This window comes from Dama dama, chromosome 23 (assembly GCF_033118175.1).
Source record: "Dama dama isolate Ldn47 chromosome 23, ASM3311817v1, whole genome shotgun sequence".
In the NCBI taxonomy this organism is placed as follows: Eukaryota; Metazoa; Chordata; class Mammalia; order Artiodactyla; family Cervidae; genus Dama; species Dama dama.
The window spans coordinates 38,285,962-38,302,745 of NC_083703.1; the positions used below are offsets into that span (position 1 = coordinate 38,285,962).

Here is a 16,784-nt window from a genome sequence, read left to right on the forward strand (position 1 = left end):
GGAGTAGATTGTCATTTCCTTGTTAGGGGCTCTAAAGTTGCCTTATTCTGAAGACCTACTGGCATTTACATAATGATCACAACAATAATAATAACATTTTTGACTCTTTCAATGTGTCAGGCAGGATGCAAAACCCTTTACTCACTTTACTCTCTTTGCAACTTTATCATACATGGTTACATATTTTATATATGTGTTCCTGCTAAGTCGCTTCAGTCATGTCTACTCTTTGCATGACTCTGTGATGTCTGACTCTTTGCATGACTCTTCACCACCCCATGGACTCCTCTGCCAGGCTCCTCTGTCCATGAGATTCTCCAGGCAAGAGTACTGAAATGGATTGCTATGCTCTCCTCCAGGGGATCTTCCCAAACCAGGGATCAAACCCGAATCTCTTAGGTCTCCTGCATTGGCAGACGGGTTCTTTACCACTAGCACCACCTGGTAGAACATGAACATGTTTACTATATATTATTATCCCTCTTTTACAAAATATAATTGAACATGGGACCACACAGCTAGTAAACTGTAGAACAATGTAGCACCCAGAGCAGCCTGGGCCCCTGCACTAACATGTATCAACAACTTGCATGCCCCCAGTGACGGGGAAGTCACTCCCTCACAGGAAGTCTGTTCTGCCTTTGCACGTGTGACTCTTAGAAACTTCTTCCTTAAGATGAGCTCTCTCTGTGATTTCTGTTGCCTATTTCCACGAGCACAGTTGTTTCCACCTCTTCTAGGTAACACTTGGCAGGAAGGGAGGAAAATTCCAATCAGTCCAACTCCTATACAGTAAATTCTCTGTAACGTGCAGACGTGTACATTTAAGATGTCCCAAAGTCTTAGCGCTGTCTCAAAATTTTCATTTCAGTTCAGTCACTCAGTCATGTCCAACTCTTTGCGACCCCATGGACTGCAGCATGCCAGGCCTCCCTGTCCATCACCAACTCCCAGAGCTTGCTCAAACTCAAGTCCATCAAGTCAGTGATGCTGTCCAACTTCAATTTTTTTGAAAGTTTAATTATTTACATTTCCTTATCCACTTATTTACTTTATAAATTTTGAAGAGAAAAGTTAATTTCCATTTTTTTTTTAAATTTTAAACATGGCTGCCTCAGACAGTAAAGAATTTGCCTGCAATGCCAGAGACCCGGGTTCAATAACTGGGTCAGGAAGATCCCCTGGAGAAGGCAGTGGCAACTCACTCCAGTATTCTTGCTTGGAGAATCCCATGAACAGAGAAGCCTGGTGAGCTACAGTTCATGGGGTCACAAAGAGTTGGACACAACTGAACGACTAACACACTTATCAAAGTAACTCTTTAAGAAGACAGCCTATTTCTTTCCTTAGTTTTATCGTTTAAACCAATGTTTGGCATCTTCAGTCAAAGGGCTCAAGACAAAATAATCAAAATTGAAAACGTCTTATACAAAATTCACAAAGTCCAAAAAATGGACATGAACTCTTCAATTGATATTTCTTGCAAGTTTGTCAGATATTTACTTCTGAGAGTATTAAAAATGCTCAAACTGCATCAAGCCTTTTGGGAGATACTGTCTCTTGCCTTCAGTCCCTTCCAGGACTCAACAGTCATGACCAGGGGGCCTACTGTGTGCCAGTCCTGCTGAGGGTGGGAGGATGCAGCCATGAGCCCAAAGACAAGACACCTGCCCTCATGCAGCTTTGAGTCTAAGGGGGAGACCCAGACCAGGGGCAAACAGGCACAATAATAGCAGATCATGATGCCAGTGTGCAGAATAACTAGGGGATGATTCGAGGGTGGGTCCTGTAGCATCTCTTCTGGGGAGCCCCTCAGAGCAGCCCTGGGAGGGGGCCAGGCCAAGTGGCATTGGCCTTACCTGCCTTCCTTTGAAGACAGAGCAGGTAGACTTATGTACCTGCTGTGGTTTCCATACAAGCTCGCCTTTCATAACAAGAGGACAGGCAGAGGATTTAGCACAAATCCGTGGGCTGTGGAGGCCCTAGAGGCCAGGATTGCAATCAAGCAGCGCAGCAGGCGAGAGGCTCAGACTCTGGGAGGGAGGAGGAACCACTGAGTCACCTCGAGTCCTGACGGTGGGACAGGAACACTGATGGGCCTGTCGTCTTGCCATCATGTCGCATCAGCCAGCAGAGCATTTTGCAGACACTAGGATGCTGAGTCCTGGCTCCCTGGGCTTCCCTGTTTCTCTGCACTCCCCGGGCCCCCACTCAGTAGCTCCTAGAGCACTCAGGACAGAGTCCCTCCCTAAAAACTCTTGGGTCACCCTGAGCCTCAGTCTTGGCCCCTAATGCTGCTGTTGCCTGCAAACATTAATCGTGTATCTCTTTCAATTCATGCATACCTCATTCCTCCCAAGCTTAATGAGATTAAAAGAATGCCCGGGGCCTGGCCCCTGAATATGAATGAGAACTTGGCTCCCAGCCTGTGGCCATCCCCGCCTCCCTAGATGCCAAGCAGTCAGAAGATGAATGCACAACAGCTCTGGCATTCTGGGCATCACCAAGGCAGCCAGGGTGGGATGGAGGAGAAAGAGGCAGAGGACAGGAGCTGCCGAGAGAGGGCAAAGGGCCCCAGCCAGTGACAAGATACAGGGAGGACAGTCCAGGCCCACTCTGCTCGGTGCTGAACTTCTCCGTCCTTCCTGTGGAGGCAGGCTGGTCATCTGGGCACTGGATGACTTCAAGACCATCTGAGTCTTCTCCTGGCAGTGAATACCAGTCTCCCTGCAAAGTCTGCCCATCCACAAAGTGGACATGACTTAGGAGAAGAAGCTGTGCTATTCAATTGATTCCATAAACTGTTGGCCACCTTTGTTGAATAGGTTTTCTTTTTTTTTTTTTTTTCCTAATGGGCAGAATATAGTTGGACCAAAAGCAAAATGTGGAATTTTAGGTTTTCTATCCCTAGTGAAATGAACTATAAGACTTAGCTTCTGGAAAGTTCAAACCAAAGACTATGCTTATTCTGTAGGAGATTTTTTTCCAGGAGAAAGAATGTTAACTAATAATTAGTTAACGCTGGCAAAAATGGTGACCTGATTTATGGGTAGAGGATGGAAAAATCTGGACCTGTTATCTCTCTTTGGGGGAAAATCAACTAAAAAGTGGCCCAGGCACAGTATTTAGGAAATACTTTCCAGATGATCCTATAATTGGCTTTAAGACAGGTAACTCTATTACCTGCAACTAGAAAAGGAAAATCAAGGTGGGTCTCTAACTTTGTTCAACAATCAGCAGTTAGTTCTCAGGAACTGTCTGTAGATTTTGGGAAGTGGTGACAAGTACATAGGTAACCAACATACATGAATCTTCCTTCTTTAAATTGGTGTGCACACCATGTTTCAGGCTGGCCCTTGTGTAATAAAGTCCTCGGACCACTGGGGACAAGTAAGAATTGTGGGAAGCCAGGCTCTGCCTGTCTATAGTTCAGGCCTTCACTCCAAGCTCCAGTGAGAAGACGAACCAACACTCACCAACACTCTAGGCTCCTTGACTTGAAACAGTGTATGGAGCAGAGAACAATACTGCTTCCAACAGCCAATATTCTGAGGGTAATGATGAAGGAACAAAACTCCTTTCCATTGGCTGCTGCTCAGTGAACCCCCAAGAGGTTTTTTCTAAGCAGTCCCAGGGAGGGGGGGTGATGTGAACCCCAGCTCCCCAGGTGCTCAGGCCTGAGAACGGAGGACCTCTTCCTCCAGAGTCCCTGGACACACAGACGCACAATCACACAATCAAAGAAAAGCTCCCAGGAGGAAGTCACTCCTTCCAGGCATCTGGGTAGCACAAACTTTACAAAGGTGACCCAGGGGAGAAAGGGGTGTCTCCTGCACCCATTTCAAATATACTTTAGAATCACCCCTTGGACATTTCTGTCATCCCAAAGCCCCTTCTCAGTTATGATGCAACCGAGAGTTCCTCTTCCTGACCCTCCTTCTGCCCCTGTCCCCTGATTCCTGCCCTCTGCCCTCTAGAATCTCTCCTCAAATATCTAAGAGCAATTGCCTCCCACCACACTGTCATGCACAGTAGCTTTACTTCTTCTCTGAAAGGTGTCCTCCATTAGCCCCCAGTCCCTGGAGGCCAAGCTTCCACTTAGAAACTGGCCTCATTTAGGAATTCTAGCAACTTTTGTCAGGGGTATAAAATTGCCTCCCAGTAGGTACATAAGGAAAGGGGTGGGTGAGGTGCAAGGAGATGGGGTGGGTGGTTCTGTGCACCTTCCTAACCCCCGATCACCCCACTGTGTGAGGCTGGACTCGGGGTCACCCCACTGACTCCAGGACACAAGGACCTGTGGCAGACCCCCTAGCCACATCCAGGAACTAGCTCCCATCCCCACCTTGTCTCCTGTGAACCCGGACCTGCCCACAGTGCTACCCTGCCCCCGTGCGTCCACAGGTATCCGGATGCTGGACCAGCCCTTCATGACGGACATCATCGAGGCTTCCTCCATCAGCCACATGCCTCAGCTGATCGACATCTACAGCGCCAGCTGGGGCCCCACCGACAACGGGAAGACGGTGGACGGGCCCCGGGAGCTCACGCTGCAAGCGATGGCGGATGGCGTGAACAAGGTAAGGTCACTCCTGTGTCCTCCAGGGAATGGGGCAGAATGGGACCGAGTGGGATGAGGTGTTTGGGGGATGGGGAATAGAGAGGAGGTAATGATGGAGTGGAACAAGGGGCAGGGCAGGGGTGGAAGTGGGAATTGACACCTTGTGCCGTCGCTCATGTCCTTTGAGAAACAGACCCCAAAATGGGGTTCAAGGTGCAGACTTATTGGAGGAGTTGCCTGTGAAAGACAAAGGAGGGCAAAGGGGCCCTTCAGAGGGCGAGGCTATCCTGGCCCCTGTGAAGAGGGGTGGGGAAGAAGGGTCCCACAGAGGGGCTGGACTAGCGCCCCCACGGCACAGGCATGGCTTGGAGCAGCCCTGGGAGAGATGGATCTTTGTGCAAACCAGGGGGTTTCAGGGCACAGCAGGGGAGCTGCATCCAGCAGCTCCCTTGGCTGGGCTCAGCCATCCATCCCTGGGATCAGCCCAGGAACGGACAGAGCCACGGAGAAGGGATCAAAGCAGTATCTCAAAGGGAGGCAGCCAGAGCCTCGGGGTCACTGCGCAGGTCAGCAGCCCCTGGGGAGCGGAAGGAGGTGGTCTCTGGGATCCCTGGGCAGAGTCCCCTGCTACTTAGCATAGCCAGGCACCGGGGCAGAGTCTCCCTGGGTTCAGGCCCCAGGTCTGCTGCTCAGGGTCTGAGTGTCCGAAGTGACCTGACCTCACAGTGTCTGTGTGCCTGCCTGTAAAACAGTGACAACGGCACATTTCTCCTGGGGTCACCACCAGATGTGAGGTAGACATGCAAGTGTTGGGCCCTGGGAGGTGCCCCGCAAACCACCAGTGTTTGTCAGGGTCATTACGGACCCTTAATTAACTGCCCCCAAACTCCGAGGCATAAAGCAGCAGGTTTCCCTAGGCTTGTGGACTCTGTGGTTCAAGAATTCAGATGGGATCCTGGAGACAGACTGTCTCTGCTCCAATCCCTGGGCCTTGGCTGGAAGGCGGGGGACTGGATCTCCAGGCTAGGTGTGTCCACCTGTCCCTGGGAGGGACTGGATTACTCACCCTTCATTCCACTGCACCCACTCCTCAGGGCACGTCGTCATTGTGTCTAAGTCATCTTAGTCTTTTCCCAGGACTGGACTTGCCCTCGGGTGATGTGGTGCCCTGTCCCCGCTCTCAGCAGGTCTGAGACGCCACACAGGTCCCTGACACTGGAGTGGCACAGTGCAGTATACAGAGGGGTTACTGATAGCACTGGGGGTGGGGTAGGAAGTGATGCCGCTACCCCATCTCAGTGCCCAGACCCTTAGTGAGACTTCTGACACATAAACAGCTACTTCCTTATTGAGTTATTCACAGTGTGGAAGGAGAGAGAAGGCTGCCCATCAAGCCCAGGATCAGGTGACAGCAGGGACCCAGGGGAACACACCCCCCTCCCCATCAGACACGGATTTTACTGAGAAGCAATTTTTTTTGACACCCAGAGGCCAAGAGTCAGGGAGGAGGTGACATTTGGGTCAGAATTTACAATGCAGATGGGCTCAATGGAGTACCTCCCAGGGCGGCTCCTGTCATTCTCCAGGAGCTTCTGAACGGCTCCCTCACATCCCCAGGCAGGGGAGTTCTCTCTCTTCCATCTGTGATGTCCCCTGCTGCAATTAAAAAGGCTCTTTCAAGTGTGATCATTCTGCAAAGCATGCCAAGTACGCCGAAACTTAAGAGAAAAAAAATTGTTATGACTTATCGTCAGACAACAGCATGTAAATATTTTACAAAGTGGAGAGTGGTGAAAAACACACAGTTTCTCATTTGAATCTCCCTCAAACTGTGGGAGACTCTTTCCTCGTTTCAAGGTAAAAATATTTTTGGACAAGTTTACAGACTTGTGTGAGCAATGGGTTATTACACATGAGCACAGCCTTCCTCCCGATTACTCAGCTGTCTGGTCCAGTCTAAAGGAAAACACCCCCTGAAAGGTGATCTCTACCTCAACAGATTCCCTGGTGGCTTAGCTGGTAAAGAATCTGCCTGCAATGCAGGAGACCTGGGTCCGATCCCTGGGTTGGGAAGATCCCCTGGAGAAGGGAATGGCTACCCACTCCAGTATTCTGGCCTGGAGAACTTCATGGACTGTATAGTCCATGGGGTTGCAAAGAGTAAGACACGACTGAACGACTTTCACTTGCACCTAAACAAAGGTGTCAGACAATTACCTATTCCACTAAAGCAGTTCTGACGCTTGTCTTTGAATTTTAGCATCTTGCAGACAGGTTTGTTTCACCAATATAGTAACAATGAAAAGCAAGAAGAGGGACTTACCCGGTGGTTTGGTGGGGGTCTGCAGTGGACGTGGCTTCAATCCCTGGTTGGGGAACTGAGATCCTGCAGGCCGCATAGGGTGGCCAAATGCACAAATAGATAAAAAATTGTTTTTTAAAAAAGAGGAAACAGAGGATAAGAGAACTTTTCAGGGATGTACTATTTGCCACAGCACCACTCCCAATCGTATGATAACTGCTGCTGACATGCACATCACCTACCTGGCTCTTTAGGGATTTAAGTCAGTGTTTCCTAAATTTGCTCAGTAAACACTTTAGGGAGGAAGCAAGGAGCAGGCATGAAAGAAGAGAGGGAAACCTCTCCCCCTCTATTTCCCGTCTTTCCTCTTTATAGGTCTACGTGCTGAATTTCCAGTAAAGACATTCTTCACATTACATATCAGAGTAGGTGCCAGACAGAGATCCCTGAATTATGATAGCCAGGAACTGACTTCTCAGTTCAGGGTAACCCAGACACAGACCCTGAGTTCAGGTGGTTACTTTGGGAGGTGAATGGGACGCCAGGAGTGAGCGGGGAGGTGTAACCAGGAAGAAAGGGGCCAATAAAGGATTTGTCTTCGAGTTAGCTACCACTGAAGCTGGAACCGAGCTGGGATTAACTGGAGCTTAATCCCTCGGGAAAACTATGAAACTTTGCAGAACACACGTTAAAGCTAGCAGCACAGTAGCTGGCAGAAAAGTCAGTGGTTGAGATGGTTCCCAAGTGGCACCTTCACCCCTGGGGCAGGTGTGCAAGGCAGCCTTCAGCCTCTTGGGAGAAATCCCTTACACGAAGACATGCCTGTGCTGACATCTGCAGACCCCCAGTGCACAAGAAACCATAAGGTCGAAGGAATACGGGCGACAGCCACTACCATCTACCACAATCTCCAGAGTGCAGCTTGGGCAAAGCTTAGTAGAGCTTGGAGTCATCTTTCTCCGGGTAATAAAGGACCAACAAGGTGATGCATTTGTTGATTAGAAAAGGATGTAGCCTTTGCAGAGAGACTGATGAAGAACAAAGGCCTGTGGATACAGGGCACAGCATGTGACGTCACTCTGACAACCAGAAGAGGAATTCAGAGACCACTGGAGGCTCTTTAATGCAACAACTGACTCATGAACTTCTTTCCACACCTTAAGGAAATGTACCCAGGGCAACCCTGGCCCATCTTTGTCTCTGATGACTATAACCCAACCTCTTATTAGTCACACCACAGGGTTGCTATCGGAGGGAACACCTTAGGAATATTTAAAGATGAAGCAACAGAAAATGTCTGAGGCCCAGATGAGACAAAGCATTGATTGTTTATTTCCTGAGCATAGCAGGGAGGGTTGCAAAGGGCACGGACATAGGTCCGAGATCTTGGAATGGAATTGTACATGGGGTGACTTGCAAGACCCTGGCTTTAAAGGCACCCTCCAGGAAGCGGGAGTGGGGTGCAGGCAGGCTTCCCAGGGAGACAGTGATTAATCCGGATGAGCAAGGAGAGGTCTGGTGACCCTGCTGAAATTTAATTAGACCAGCGGGTGGACGTGGTGGTGCAAGTGCCAGGCCTCTGGCCACAGTGACGCCTCCCCGAGCCCTGATTCAGGCTCTGAAACGAAGGTTTCAGACAGAGGTTTCCACCTGAGTGGCAGCTGCTGCTGTGTGGAATGCTTATCACAGTTACAATCCCTCCTTTCATTTCTGAGAAGGAGAAACAGGAGCAAAAGCTGGTGGGTTTCTAGTGACCTTTCCTAAGTGCCAGCCAGCCTCAGGTGGAGTAGCCAACCACCCTGGTTGCTCAAGGCTTTCCGGGTTTTAGCACTGAGAGCCCCACTTCCTGGGGACTCCCCAACTCTGGACAAACCAAGGCGGCTACCACTCCCCTTAAATAAGCCTTCTTGACGGTGGTGATCATCTGCACCCAAGGAGAAACCCAACTACTGGGTTCACAGATTGATGTGATTGTCAGCCTTCCACAGCCCCCATGACATCAGAAAGGCTCATCACAGTGTGTCTGGATCCTGCTAGAAAGAGATAGGATGGCGTAGGAGCCTGACCTCCAAGGTGGACGTACAGCAGGAGAAGCCATATTTAGAGGCACCCGCAGGCGCAGTGAAACACAGGCTCGAGTGATGGATATAAGCAGAAGCTACATTGCCACCCTCGTTTGGCTTTCTTGGGACTCAGACACCCCACCCACTCCTCCTGAACTCTGAGGAGCCCATGGGGCACAACGCAGACTCTGGGATCCAGTGGTCTGGCTGCACCTGCCCAGGTGTGGCTTCCTGCCCATCACCAGCTGGCCTCTCCCAGTGCCGCTTGTACTTGGGACCTGCTAGCACTGTGGGGTGGTCCCAGGCCCCATGCACACAGCCTAGATCATGGGGAAAGGTTCTCAGGGGTCTCCAGAGCCTGGGGGGCTCCTCATCAGCTCACCCCTGGTTGGCCTTTCTCCCACTCCTTCCCCAACTCCCATCTTGTACTCACGTGTGCTTTCTGAGGTCACCCCAAGTCCTGGTCTCAGCAGCTGATTTTGAAATGACATAAAGTGGGACCAACTATTTCTCCCTGCGGATATGGCCTGCTGTTCTCCAGAAGTTAACCACGCTCCCAGGAGGGAACCACTCATCCGTCATCCTCATTTAAAGCACTCTGTGACTTCACCCCACACCCCCAACACTCCACATACAGAAAGGAAGTGAATAAAGAATGGAAACATAAAACAGCTACATGGGAATATAATTCAGTCCCTGATATTGTGCCAGAGAGGGACTTTCTAAACATACAAAAGAACATATGTACCCCCAATAAAAGATAATAAATATTACTCATAAAACCTTTCAAAATTTCTGTAAGTCTGGTTATTGTCAAAGCTGATCAATTGATACATGGGGATTCATTATACTATGTACTCTAATTTTTGTGGTGCTTAATGTTTTTCAAATTAAAAGGCTTTTATTCACACTTTAAAAACAAAAGCAATTCAGTAGGTGGTTAAGTTGTCAAGAGTCAGAATATACATCTAGGGAAAAGTGAAAATAGGAACTGTGCTAACATTACACAAATGGTTGCTTATGGCTCAGGATAAAATTTTCAGGGACTGCATTATACAGAGGGGTTTTTCCTGTCGGGGGGAGGGCGTTTTTGTACAGCATGCAGGATCCTAGTTCCCCAACCAGGGATGGAACCCTCATACCCAACACTGGATGCACAGAGTCCTGACTACTGGACCGCCAGGGAAGTCCCCAGAGAGTTTTTTAAATGCTGTATGTTTTTTAATGTTACATCTATATAAACTAAGTGGAACTGAACACGACCAACTGTATCAGTCAGGAGAGGCTCTCTTATGCTGCAATAACAAACAGCCCCCAAAGTTCAGAGGTTTGAAAGCACAAAGGTTTTTACTCAATCCGTGACTCATCCATCACAGTCAGTAGAAGGCTTTGCTCACCACAGTCTCCTGGAGGTCAGAGCTGACATCTGGAACATTGCTGCTTACTATGCAGAGGGAAGGAAGAGCTCTGTGGGTCTGGCATTGACCAATAAATGGTTCAGAATGTCTTACAGGATCCCATCCAACCACAAGGGGACGCTATCATGGGCCCAGACAGCAGGCAGCTAGAAATACTTGGCAGTCTATTCAACAGCACAATAATGTGCCCAGAAAAACTGTTCTGTGACCCAAGACATAACCAGTGATCTTGTGAGGAAACATACAAATGTCAAAGGTATTTATGAGTAGTTTGAATATAATTATTCTATGAACTGTGAGTACAGAAAAGCAGTACTTGTAAATCAATACATTTTTATGTTATTTAAATATTGGTGTGAAAAAATAGACTAAAGTAATTAATTAAAATAAAAAATGCCTTGCATTTTCTGCAAGTCAAAATGCAGGCAAAATACAAAAGAAAAGAGCATATCTACATATGTATATAAATATATTTGCAATATTTGATGACAAAACCTTGGTTAAGTTCTTTTATATAGGAAGAGCTCTAACAAATCAATAAAAAAAGATATGAAAGAAAAGATATGCATAGGACATTATATTTGGAGACATGGTGCTTTGCTAAGGTATTTATAAAGAATACAAATGAACAGAAAATGTAGAGAAAGAAAAACTCAACTGATAGTGAAAAAATAACCCAAAACAATGAGTTGTGTTTTTGTTCACTAAGTTGGCAAAACTATTTTTTTAATTATTCTAAATCTTAACCCAGATGGGCTGAATACTGAGTTCTTGTGCAATACTGGTGAAAATATAGATTATTATTAAGCCTTATAAAACCAATAATATGGCACCATGGGTCAAAAATCTTCAAACATTCATTACTTTTCACCTCACATTCCCGATTTTAAAGACTCTGCCTGAGGAAATAAATAGAAATACAAAGACATATATAGACTCATGTTCATGTCAGCACTTTAAAACCTAGAAACAGCCTTCTAGGTACATCTAAGAAAAAGAGTAAATAAATTATGGAATAGCTTTCTAAGAAGACTAATAAAAACTTAGAAAAGTATAGAAAAGTATTTAATTATGTGAGGAAATGTTAATGTAATGGTAAGGGACAAATACATTTTAAGCAGGGCCACAAAGATAGATAGATTTTATGATCCCATTTTCATTCTTAAACCTGTTCTTATGCTTTGCATATATATATAACTGGCAGGAATCCACCAAATATTACCAGTGGATTTCTATTCATGGAAGATTACATAAGATTTTTATTTTCTTCTTCACAGTCTAGATTCCAGTCATTCTACAAAGAATATGATTTTCATAATACAAATGCAATGACTTTTTTAAGTATATCTATGTTCTATTAGGATATCAAGGTGACTGGAAAATAAAAATTAGTGTAATTAAGTGTCTAGGAAAAGGCAAACTATATCAGGCTGGCTTCATCAGTATCTGCAAGCAGATACCACCACTGGGCCAGGGCCTGGGGGGGTGGGGCGCGGGGGAGGGCAGCCATTACTCCAGGTCACTAGATATTGGGTAGGATGAAGGGACCAACTCACTTCAGACCCAAGCCTCTCAGAGCAGGATTTCCACCTCCTGGCACAGGTGATGTGCTGAGAGTACACGGAGCCAATGTACCAGCCTTGAGCTGGAACTTCATGTTAGCCAATGGTAAGCAATTTGTGCCATTATTTTTGTATTAAAAGTGAAAGGTTGTTGCTGAGCTGTGAAAGACGCTGGAATTCTTGGCCTCTGGAGGAGGGGAATTCAAGCCAGGGCCAGTGACAAGGCTTGATCGCTCAGAGCTTTTGTGTAATAAAATTTTATTAAAATATAAAAGAGATAAAGTTTCTGACATAGACATCAGAAGGGGGAAGAAAGAGTATTCCCCTGCTAGTTTTTAGCCAGATGTTTTATAGCTACTGGGCTTCCTTATGGCTCAGCTGGTAAAGAATCTGCCGGCAATGCGGGAGACCTGGGTATGATCTCTGGGTTGGGAAGACCCCCTGGAGAAGGGAAAGGCTGCCCACTCCAGTATTCTGGCCTGGAGGATTCCATGGACTATATGGTCCATGGCATCGCAAAGAGTCGGACATGATTGAGCGACTTTCACTTTTTATATAGCTATTGAGTAAGTGAGTGAGTGAAGTTGCTCAGTCGTGTCCGACTCTTTGCGATCCCATGGACTGTAGCCCGCCAGGCTCTTCTGTCCATGGGATTCTCCAGGCAAGAATACTGGAGTGGGTTGCCATTTCCTTCTCCAGCAGTCTGCTAATTAGAGAAAAGGGAATGTCTCAAAATTCAGAGACTGGCACCAGGCCCTTCACCCACAACATGCATTTTGAGATAACATTGGCACAAGGTGAGTCATCCCAGGCCATAAAACTACTGACATGAATCTTGAAGAAAGGCAGGTTTCCAAGTAGATATATAGTTTCATTAACATAGATTAGGAGAACAATATATGAGTAAAACAAACTGGTTTGTTGAGCCCTTATTGGTTCTGAGTCTTAAGTGGAACTGACTTGAAGAAAGACAGAGTCTAGGGTAAATACATAGCTCATTCAGTTCAGTTCAGTTCAGTCGCTCAGTCGTGTCCAACTCTTTGTGACCCCATGAACCGCAGCACACCAGGCCTCCCTGTCCATCACCAGCTCCTGGAGTCCACCCAAACCCATGTCCATTGAGTCGGTGATGCTATCCAACCATCTCATCCTCTGTCGTCCCCTTCTCCTCCTGCCCTCAATCTTTCCCAGCATCAGGGTCTTTTCCTATGAGTCAGCTCTTCACATCAGGTGGCCAAAGTATCGGAGTTTCAGCTTCAATATCAGTCCTTCCAACGAACACCCAGGACTGATCTCCTTTAGGATGGACTAGTTGGATCTCCCTGCAGTCCAGGGACTCTCAAGAGTCTTCTCCAACACCACAGTTCAAAAGCATCAATTCTCCTGCTCTCAGCTTTCTTTATAGTCCAACTCTCACATCCATACATGAACACTGGAAAAACCATAGCCTTGACTAGACAGACCTTTGTTGACAAAGTAACGTCTCTGCTTTTTAATATGCTGTCTAGGTTGGTCATAACTTTCCTTCCAAGGAGTAAGCATCTTTTAATTTCATGGCTGCAATCACCATCTGTGGTGATTTTGGAGCCCCAAAAAATAAAGTCAGCCACTGTTTCCTCTGTTTCCCCACCTGTTTGCCATGAAGTGATGGGACCGGATACCATGATCTTAGTTTTCTGAATGTTGATCTTTAAGCCAACTTTTTCACTCTCCTCTTTCATATTCCTCAAGAGGCTCTTTAGTTCTTCTTCACTTTCTATCATAAGGGTGGTGTCATCTGCGTATCTGAGGTTATTGATATTTCTCCCAGCAATCTTGATTCCAGCTTGTGATTCCTCTAGCCCAGCGTTTCTCATGATGTACTCTGCAGAAAAGTTAAATAAGTAGGGTGACAATATACAACCTTGACGTACTCCTTTCCCTATTTGGAACCAGTCTGTTGTTCCATGTCCAGTTCTAACTGTTGCTTCCTGACCTGCATACAGATTTCTCAAGAGGCAGGTCAGGTGGTCTGGTATTCCCATCTCTTTCAGAATTTTCCACAGTTTATTATGATCCACACAGTCAAAGGCTTTGGCAGAGTCAATAAAGCAGAAATAGATGTTTTTCTGGAACTCTCTTGCTTTTTAAATGATCCAGCAATTTGATCTCTGGTTCCTCTGCCTTTTCTAAAACCAGCTTCAACATCTGGAAGTTCACGGTTCACATATTGCGGAAGCTTGGCTTCAAAATTCTCTTTTGAGCATTACTTGACTAGCATGTGAGATGAGTGCAATTGTGCAGTAGTTTGAGCATTCTTCGGCATTGCCTTTCTTTGGGATTGGAATGAAAACTGACCTTTTCAAGTCCTGTGACTGCTGCTGAGTTTTCCAAATTTGCTGGCATATTGAGTGCAACACTTTCACATCATAATCTTTCAGGATTTGAAATAGCTCAACTGGAATTCCATCACCTTCACTAGCTTTGTTCGTAGCGATGCTCCCTAAGGCCCACTTGACTTCACATTCCAGGATGTCTGGCTCTAGCTGAGTGATCACACCATGATGATTATCTGGGTTGTGAAGATCTTTAAAACCCATTGGTTAGCTCAAGGTTTGAGAAAAATTAAGTTCAGGTGGCACCAGGTATCTTCATGGCATACAGAATTTTGAGAGAAACCTCCTTTTAATTTTGTGTAGAGAAGGGAAAAAGTCTGCCACTTGCTGGTAGTGAGCACCAAATGCCTCCACCTGTGCCAAATGCCCCCTGGGACACAAAATAACGCCTGGGTGAGGACATCAGTGGTCAAATATCCTCAATAGAGCCTCAGTGACAAATTCTCATTTCGTGAAATCTTTTAAGAGAGATTAATCCCGCTAACCTCCAAAGACTAACACAAAGGGGGAACTCAAAGTGGAGTAGCACCACATATTAAATTTCGTCTAAATGCACTTGCCTTAAAAAAATGAGGGAAATAAAAAAGAGCGGAGGCGGAGGAGAGGCAGAGAAGATAATTCCAGCCTGAACCAGACGAACACGGAGGGCAGGGAGACAGCCAGTCTCCTCCAAGCACGTGCTTCAGAGTAAGGGTGGGAGACCCCAGCAGGCAGCCCACCCTGAGCAGTGCAGGCTCCTGGACCATCTCCTCCCTAATCTCCGAGTGACCCCCACAGCCCAACTGGGGCTTTGGTTCTTCTTTACTACTTACTCCCTGGATAAAATTCCCTGTAGTGAACTGCCCAGCATGGCAGAATCTGCCTGATTAAGTCCCAAACGATACAGTGCATCTGTCAGGACCACGTTAAATTTGTAAGTTAACTTGGGGAAAATCAACAACCCTGTGATGCTGTCTTTCTCTCCATTGGTCATATTTTCATCTGTGTCCCTCCCCAGAATTTCAAAGTCCTACTTAGCTCTTTTGTTTGTTTGTTTGTTTGTTGTGTTTCTTCTTACGTATTTTGTCTTCCCTGTGTTTGACACGAATGGTCCTGCCACGCAGGACGGCTGTGAGGATGCCGCGAGTGACAATGTGAGGTGTTCAGAGTGGTCCCTGCTTCACACCAAGTGCCCTAGAACTGTATTCTGTAATCATCATCCTCATTTCTCCCTTGTACCCTCCAACTGATTGTCTGAATATGAGTCACAGTTGTTCTGTTTCAATTTCACCCCAGCTGTGGTTCAGGTGAAGCTGGGGGCAGAACTGGATCTTGGGGTGTCATTTTAACAGGCCAGTGTGGTGTGCCAGTAAGTCAGCTCTCAGCCCTCTTATACATGCCCCTTCCCCACTCAACTGCCCCCAGAACTAGGGTCTTCTCTTTGTGGCCCATCTTGCCCAGAAGTCAGGGACTATTTGCTACTGATACCCAATCATTAGAAGCAAGAATATAATTATTATCACCCTCGTAAACACGCACACACACAAACAGCTTAGGAAAATGAAGTTTAAAATTCCTAGCAATCAAAATATTCCTGTGGGTTAAGTCTTACAGTCCAAAACAACACTAATGTTTGCTGCTGACTCTTCAGAAACATGCTGATACTGCTGTCTGTGTATCGGTGAGCAAAGCCACATAACAAACTTTCCCCAAACTCAGTAAGTAACAACCACTTAACTCTGATTGTGGGTCTACAGGTCAGCTGGGTTGCTCTGCCAACCTGGGCCATCCTTGGCGAATCTCAGGTGACCTCACTCATGCATCTGTGGTCAGCTGGAGGGTGAGCCACAGACCGCCTGGTCTAGGGTGGCCTCCCATGTGGGGTCACTGTTAGCTATGGCAGTGAACCTGACCAGGCTGTCTGTCATCACCCGCACGCTAACTCAGGTTGGTCCCCATGGTCTCTGAAGGAAAGTGGACATGGGTTGGGCTCCTTGAGACTCATGCTTAGAATCGACTCAGCACCACTGCCCACCACATCCTGTTTGGTGAAGCAAGACAGGCAACCAACCCAGACTCAAGGATGGGAAACAGGCCCCTCCTCTTGGTGGGCAGGGCTACAAACTAGAACGTAAAGGGGTCATGAACACAGAGAAACATGACAGGTTAGAGTCACAACCAGTCTCCCTACATCAAGGTGAGGATGCTTTTAGCATTGGTTTCCTTTTAGCAAAGGTTGCCTGTCTCACTAGCAGCCCACCTGTGGGCTGGTTCAGGGGAAGGTTCCCCAACGGGTAGCCTCACTCACTGATGCTGATTCCTGTCTGTTTCATTTTCCAAGGGCGGCATCCTTGACACTTAGCCCAAATCTTAGTCTGCTTGAGAGGGCTGCACCCTTTCGCACCCTCTCCATTGTAAGGATGCTACGGTTCCTTCTGTCTTGGTTTCTGTGGGCAGTTGCCTGTTTGGATGGAGTTTTCCAGGACAGATTTACTGAGACACCGAGGACACTTCTCAGCTAGTG

At 47.0% G+C, this 16,784-nt stretch overlaps 1 protein-coding gene across 1 annotated transcript in view; it reads left to right on the plus strand.

Annotated features, from left to right (window-relative positions):
• PCSK2 (proprotein convertase subtilisin/kexin type 2) overlaps positions 1-16,784 on the plus strand; it is a 230,315-nt gene that overhangs the window by 196,575 nt on the left and 16,956 nt on the right. The window contains exon 8 of the mRNA XM_061126390.1: positions 4,405-4,580. Coding sequence (XP_060982373.1) covers positions 4,405-4,580 — 176 coding nt within the window. The remainder of the gene's footprint in view (positions 1-4,404; positions 4,581-16,784) is intronic.